Genomic DNA, 7,089 nt, shown 5'->3' with positions numbered 1-7,089 from the left:
TGAGCCGGTCTTAGAGGCGAGAACGGGAACCTATTGTTTACTGTTTATCATTTCACACGTGCATATGAGTTTTTCACTGAATCACATATTCCAGAATCATAGTAGTTATAGCAATATAAACTCTTCATTATGAATAATGGAAACATAATGATATTATATTATTGCCTCTAGGGCTTTCCAACAACGTCTTCGCTGTATCACAAATATCCTTCGGTGAAGCTCCTCGAACTTGACACCAAATATAGCATTCTTATTCGGTTCTGAATAGGCTATTTCTCTCCGTGTGCACTAGCAAACAAATCAGTCCAAGCTTGTTTCTACCAACCATCTCCAAAACACAAGAGGGCAAGAATTGCACCAACACCGACTCCGAGAGCGCCACCCGTGCCCTTGGCGGCAAGGGCAAGGTATCCACGGTCGCTCCTCAGTGGGGTTGGCCGACTCCGAGCGCGCCACTCGCGCCCTTGGCGGCAAGGGCAAGGCGCCCGCGGCTAAACGTCGTCGCCAGAATGAGCACCCGCGCCAGGGGACAGAGGCAGCTGATTGGATGCGCCGCGAGCGCGAGTTGGCTGCCCATCAGGGTTTACCGCAACCCCTACACTCCCTTCCGTCACTAGAAGGCCCACAACTACTCCGACTCCTACAATGATGGAGGGGACGACGACGAAGGTGCCACCGGCCAAGAGAGCATACATACGAGGTCACGTCCGGTACCTCATCTAGTTTGTTTTTAAAATTTCAAATGAACTTGTTAAATATCGTCCCAGTTTATTTTCTAAAATTTAGGTGAACTTTGTTAAATATCGTCCGGTTTGAATGTAATATGTGAAACTTTCTTAAAATCATCATGTTTGCATGAATTTCGGCTACACTGTCCATTTGAACTGGCCGGCTAACCGACGCCACCAAGGCCATCAGACGCATGTCACAGGCGCCCGGACTGCCCCCTTGGTGATCTTTGTGTCTATCCTACCAGCTTCGTCCAGTCTATTTTGGCTACCCGCGGTGCCTGACTCAAAAGCGTGACCCTTTGCATACACCAAGTCTAATTTGTATCAGCTCAACGCCAACGGTTGAAATGCAGAACTAAACATGATTCGCTAACACAAACTGAACAGCTTTGTGGACAAGTATTGAACCACCGGATAACATTTCACTTGTTGAACTACTAGATTCCAGTGATATAATACGTAATAAACAAAACAAAAATTGTTTGGCCTACCCTTTGATGTCATCTCATTGGAGGAATCAAGGGCATTGACACACCGAAACTGAAGTGCAAGACTTGATTCAGCATCAGAGGGAATTTGTACAGAAGCTCATCCCGGACGTGCTAGTCAATTCTGTGCACGGGGAGGGCTGCACGTCGAGTGCACCACCACTCACAGCCGCGCATTTCCATGGGCGGACTGGTGCGCTGCCATGGAGCTTAATGTTAGACAGGCAGATCCGGGAGAACGCCGAGTTTGGAATGCCCTTGATCAGCCCAGCCTCCCTGACGTTCTGCCCTTGAACATTCTTTATCGTCAGGCTGTCCACTATTGGGAGCGCATTGTGGTTGTAGCGCTCATCAGGATGTCCTCCAACATCACCGGCAATCCTTAGACCATAACGGACATTGTCCAAGACCACGTCGGAGACGGTGATGTTTCGGATGAACCCTCCCCTGCCGGAGTTGGTCTTGATGTGAACACCAAACCCTGAGCTGTAGAAATTCAGATGCTCAGCCAGGACATTCTCCACACCACCAGAGGTCTCACTCCCGACAGAAAAGCCAGCAAAAGGTGAGGAGCCCGTGATCCGCCTAATGGTAATGTCTGAGCTGGGCCGACCGTAGGCTATGCCATATTCATCCCATCCACTCTTGATGGCGATCAGGTCATCTCCCGTCGAGATGTAGCAATCCTCAATGCACACATTGCTGCTCGAATCTGTTCAGTTTGGAGCACAACTCTGGGGTTAGAATCAAGAGCTACATTTTGGCGTGCATATATTGTCAGTGAGAAAGGAAAATAGCATTTGTACCTGGATCAATTCCATCAGTGTTGGGAGAGTCATGTGGAGCCAGTATAGTCAAATTTCTGATCACCACATTGCTGCACAATCAAAACAGATGATGTAGACATTTATGTCTCAGCTGGGACAATAATAAATGCAGATCTGGACCACAAGTTTTGCTAGCAAGTAGCAACAACTAAAACAAAGAAACTTTGGAGCCTACGTTAAAGTGCTAATCTTGTATGGTACTGTTTGGCAGCTTCTGTACTTTGGTTATATAAGTTCTCTTCACTACACTTCACTGTTTCCTCCAGTTTAATGCGGTAATATTGCCAATTATATAACAGGACAGGAACCCAGCCTGGAGTTCATGTGCAATTTGTGATGGTGCTAATGGAGAGGCGGTACAACCATGGATCCTTATCCTGCTAGTGCTATAGAACATTATAACTGCAGTACGGTTAAAAGCAAGCAAGTTTGTCCCAAATAAGCTAGAGCAATCGGGCTGCAAGATGAAGGTGCACTGCAGCACTCAATTCTGCAAAACTAGCTAGTGGTCATCCTCGTTGAATCCATAAGGAGCAAACACAGAATTTGGGGATTTTGGTTAGTTATGACAGGACAAGAACACAGGCTGGAGTTCATGTGCAATTTGTGATGGTGCAAATGGAGATGCTGTACAAGGGTGGATCCTTGTACTGCTATATATAACTGCAGTACTGCTAAAAACAAGTTGTTCCAATTCCCAAATAAGCTAAGCCATTGCACTGCAAGATGAAGGTGCACAGCAGCACCCAATTCTGCAAAACTGGCTAGTGGTCTTCCTCGTCAAATCCACAAGGAGCAAACATGGAATTTGGGGATTTAGGTCTAGAGAATTAAATGGATGTTCTTACCTGCAATACACTGGATGGATGTTCCAAAATGGCGAATCCTGGAAGACCAAATTGGAGACAATAGTATTAGACGAGTCCATCAGCTCGAGTAGATGGGGCCTTGTGAAGGGCAATGTACCCTTCTTCCACATGTCCCACCACACACTACCTTGGCCATCGATGGTGCCATTCTCACCTGCACAAGATAACAGTTCCAACCACGAAAACAATCATCATCTAGATGAAGGCAAGGGTAGATCTATAGAAGGACATTCTACAGGTTTCCAGTGGCATATTCTGGTAGCACGTGCTTATGCATGGCGTCACTAGCATGATGCCAAATTTAAACCTTGTTCTACTTCAGTATAACAAGCTGGAACATTCTAGGATAAACCCTATGGTGATGTCACTAGACAAACCAAGTATGATAAATTTAATAATGCAGAATGAGAACCTGTAATGAAAACATCCTGAAGCCCATTGCCATGGATCAAACTGATGTATCTCTTGCCGGGCAGCTCACGCCCTCTCCCATATGAGGGCAGCGGGTCGATCAGCGGCCAGCTAGATGTGTCCTGCACGAAACAAAAAAAGATTTCAGGAAGATATTCAACTGTTATTTTACCTCTACAGCACCTATAACTAGATGAGCTAGACATTAATAGAAGATGAGAAGACACAGGTCACATGTCGAACTACTATAACAGAGTGAAAGATCAAGACCAATGTGTTATTTTTCAACTCCAATAAACCACCATGAGACATGGCAAACCATAAAGAGCATGTTTTTCCTGTTCTTTGAATTAAGCTAGAACTCAAGAGATCTGAAACCTGAACGAAACAATTTGTTATCTTATACGGAGTAGTAACAGAACAAGGAAACTGAAAACTGGTATTATGAACTCTCTGCAGTCTGCGCTATTTGGTAAAGATCCAAGAATAGGCCACAAGAGTAATGGCGGTCGGGAGGTCTGACCTGCGTGGCGCGGATGACGGCGCCTCGCGCGAGGAAGAGGGTCATGTATGAGGTGAGGCTGAAGGGCCCCGTGAGCCACACCCCGGGCGGCACGTAGAGCAGCGCCCCGCCCCGCGCGCGTCGGCGCTGGATGCTGGAGACGGCGGCCGCGAACGCCGCCGTGTTGAGCGTCCGGCCGTCGCCGGCGCCGCCGAAGCTCGCAATGGACATCCAGGCCCCGCGTTTGGGCGGCGCCGGCACCGCACCCGAGCACGTCTCCTGCGCCCCGGCGCCGCCCGCCGCCGACAGCATCGCGGCGATGGCCGCGGCCACGGCTAGCAGGCACCGCCACTTTGGCGCCACGTACAACATCTTGGATCGATCTCCTCGTGCTCCCTCGTCTTTGCAGAATATATTATATCTAGACTAGAGCAGAACCTGGGGCACCCACCCAGCAAGGGGTGGATGCCAAGGGAGGAAGGGAAACCAAATCCGCCGGAAAAGTTGCCGCGGGCAATTTTGCGCGTGGATTCACGTGGGAGCAGGGTGGGTAATTAACCGATCTATGGTTTCGATGCGATTGTGTAGAGTGGGCGGCGAGGCAGACAAGGAGAAGAGTACAGCGGAGAAGGAAAGGGATGGGGGTGGGACTGAGAGCTCGCAAGCGCATGTGCAGCGCTGCGTTGGGGTGAGGGCAGTGGCGACGCCGGTCCGGTGCGGAGACCGACAGGCGTCGTGTAGGGCGTCTGTCTGTTGGCGTGGTGGTGGGTCAGGTTTAGGGCGTCGGAGGGACGGCTACGCGCTCCAGGCGGTTCACTCGTTCCTTTGCAGTTGGCTCGCGCCGCGCCGCACGGCTGCTGGGTTGGGTAGCCGCCGCGTACGGTGCGTCACGCCGCATCGTCCTCGTGCCCTTTCTAGAAACAAACATAGTACACTCACATACACGCGGAGGCGGAGGACGAAAAAAATTTATGGAAATGTTAACGCCCACACGTGTGGGCGTTTGCACATCGCCCACACGCCTCCATCACCACTCATTTTGCCACGTATGAATAGATGACATCATCAGAATTTTTTTGGTTTTCGGCTTAAAAATGTTGTATCTCCTAAATAAAAAAGTGAACTAAAAATTCGTTTTCACCATTAAATCCGTCTCGACGAGATCTTCAAAACTAGACCCCATGTTGATATGTTTCGACGAAATCTTTTTTTTTTGCCAGAAGTTGCCACGATGTTTACACTGCAGTTGCCATAGGGCTTAAACTAAAGTTGTCATGTGGCAATTTTAGTTTGTAGATCATGGCAATTTTAGTATTTTGATGATGACAACTCCAGTACTTTGACCATGAAATTTATTTTTTGTATGAATCATGGCAATTTTACGTGCATGTATCATGGCAATTTTAGTTTATGGTTCATGGTAGTTTCTTAATTTCCCGTTTTATAAATGTCAAAATTTACTTTTAAATGTAGAAGAAAATAGCTGAAACATATCATGGCAATTCATATGCAATAGACATGACAATTTTTAATTAAAAAAAATTCATCAAAACATATCAACATGGGATCTAGTTTCGAAGATCTCATCGCGAGGAATTTAATGGTGAAAACGGATTTTCAATCGGATTTTTCGTTTAAGAGATAAAACATTTTAAAAACTGAAAATCCAAAAAAATTCCTGCATGCATGCATGCGATGACGTGGCAATCTGTTTACATTAGAGACGTGTGGTGCGTCTTCCTTCCTGCCACACGTGTGGCAGTTAGCGCGACCCAAAATTTAAGGTGTGGCGAGGTTTGAGGCAAAAAAACATTTTGCTGCAAATCAAAAAAGTCAATACACATTAACAATGTACAGTGCAAATGAATAACCAAATAGAATGAAAATGTAGGCATCTTTTAATAGAAAAATAAATCTAAAACATACCGATAATGAAGCTTTTAATTGCATGGCATGTGCCGAAACATTGTCACTTTGCCGGGTGTTTTGATTCGAGTTGCTGGCACTACCAAGTACTTCAAAGTATCTTGACAAGTATGCAATTCACAACATTAATTTGAGACTAAAATCTGTTTGAATTTGAGATGCTGTTAAAAATTGCTACAAAAATTCAGAGAAAATGAGAAATATACCTTTGTCTGGCGTGCGTGTGTGTGCGCTTCTGTCTGGAGCGTGGGCGCTCGAAGCAGGCAGTCACGTTTTTTTGGGGTGCGGGCAGAGATACGTGTGCGTGCGTGGGTGACTGGTTTCCTAGCCCAACCAGGCTGGGTCGAGTTCGTGGCTGCGTGCCTGCGTCGGTCCATCAGGCCAACCTAATAACCAGCGAGCGAACCAGACTCCCTTGCGTTTTCTACCAGCAGTAAAAACGAGCGACACAGCAGGCGCATAGGTATAAAAATATTTTTCGCTCGGAATCAAGGTATGGCAGCCGCCATATCTTGCCCACCGGAGTCCTCCGCTATTGTACACGTCACACGTACACCGGAATTACTGCACATCCGACACTTTATGTACGATCTTGGTACGAATTTATTCTATGCATGGACGGCTGGATGTGTAAGGCCAACTCCAACGCATGACGCCAAACGAATGTTCTTTTTGTTCGGATTTTTGTTTGTTTGGATAGGGCAATGGACGGCATCCGGCCATTTTCGTGCTTGTGCCGGCCATGCGCCCCACGCATGGACGCATCTTGTCCACCACGGCTGTTAGAGCCTTTATGTATATATTTTTTGAACTATACGCTAATAGTTTTACAACCAAATATATTAAACAGTGCAAATAGCTTTACAATCAAATAGTTTCACATCCGAATAAAAACAAAATCAAATAGTTTTACAAATCAATCGAAATTGTCTTCAACATATGAAAAGTAAATGAACTGATACATCTAGTGGTTGCCAATGTGAATCCACATGTGCTCAACCACGTTATATTGGAGCTGCATATGAGTATGTCAATCACGCATTTCACGATGAGATTGGATTTTTTTTTCAAATGTTGCCGGTTCTTGGTGCTCAGGCTCAACGTTTTCACCCAGAAAATCAAACCCTTGGTCGTAGATGCAATCAGCACGCTCATCATCCACGATCATGTTGTGCATGATCACACAACACAGTCATCACCTCCCAAAGTTTCCCGGTGCTCCATGTCAATGCAGGGTTTCGAACGATACCCCGTCGAGATTGAAGCATACCAAAAGCATGCTCCACATCCTTCCTGGCACTCTCTTGCTGTTGGGAAAATCCCTTGCTCTTCTCT

The 7,089-nt window shown here is 46.6% G+C and overlaps 1 protein-coding gene across 1 annotated transcript; it reads right to left on the bottom strand.

The window, feature by feature from the left end:
- Nucleotides 1–1,073: 1,073 nt before the first annotated feature.
- LOC119276294 (probable polygalacturonase) lies at nt 1,074–4,544 on the bottom strand. Its single transcript, XM_037557328.1, has 5 exons — nt 3,850–4,544; nt 3,328–3,448; nt 2,895–3,069; nt 2,026–2,096; nt 1,074–1,931 (listed from the first exon to the last, which is right to left on the bottom strand). Exons 1-5 carry the CDS (start codon nt 4,198–4,200, stop codon nt 1,297–1,299), a joined length of 1,353 nt encoding a protein of 450 aa, XP_037413225.1. The 5' UTR covers nt 4,201–4,544; the 3' UTR covers nt 1,074–1,296.
- Nucleotides 4,545–7,089: the final 2,545 nt, after the last annotated feature.

Source organism: Triticum dicoccoides, chromosome 3B (genome assembly GCF_002162155.2).
Source record: "Triticum dicoccoides isolate Atlit2015 ecotype Zavitan chromosome 3B, WEW_v2.0, whole genome shotgun sequence".
NCBI lineage: Eukaryota > Viridiplantae > Streptophyta > Magnoliopsida > Poales > Poaceae > Triticum > Triticum dicoccoides.
Note: the sequence above shows the minus strand (reverse complement) of the source record. Positions and strands in the feature narration are given on the sequence as shown.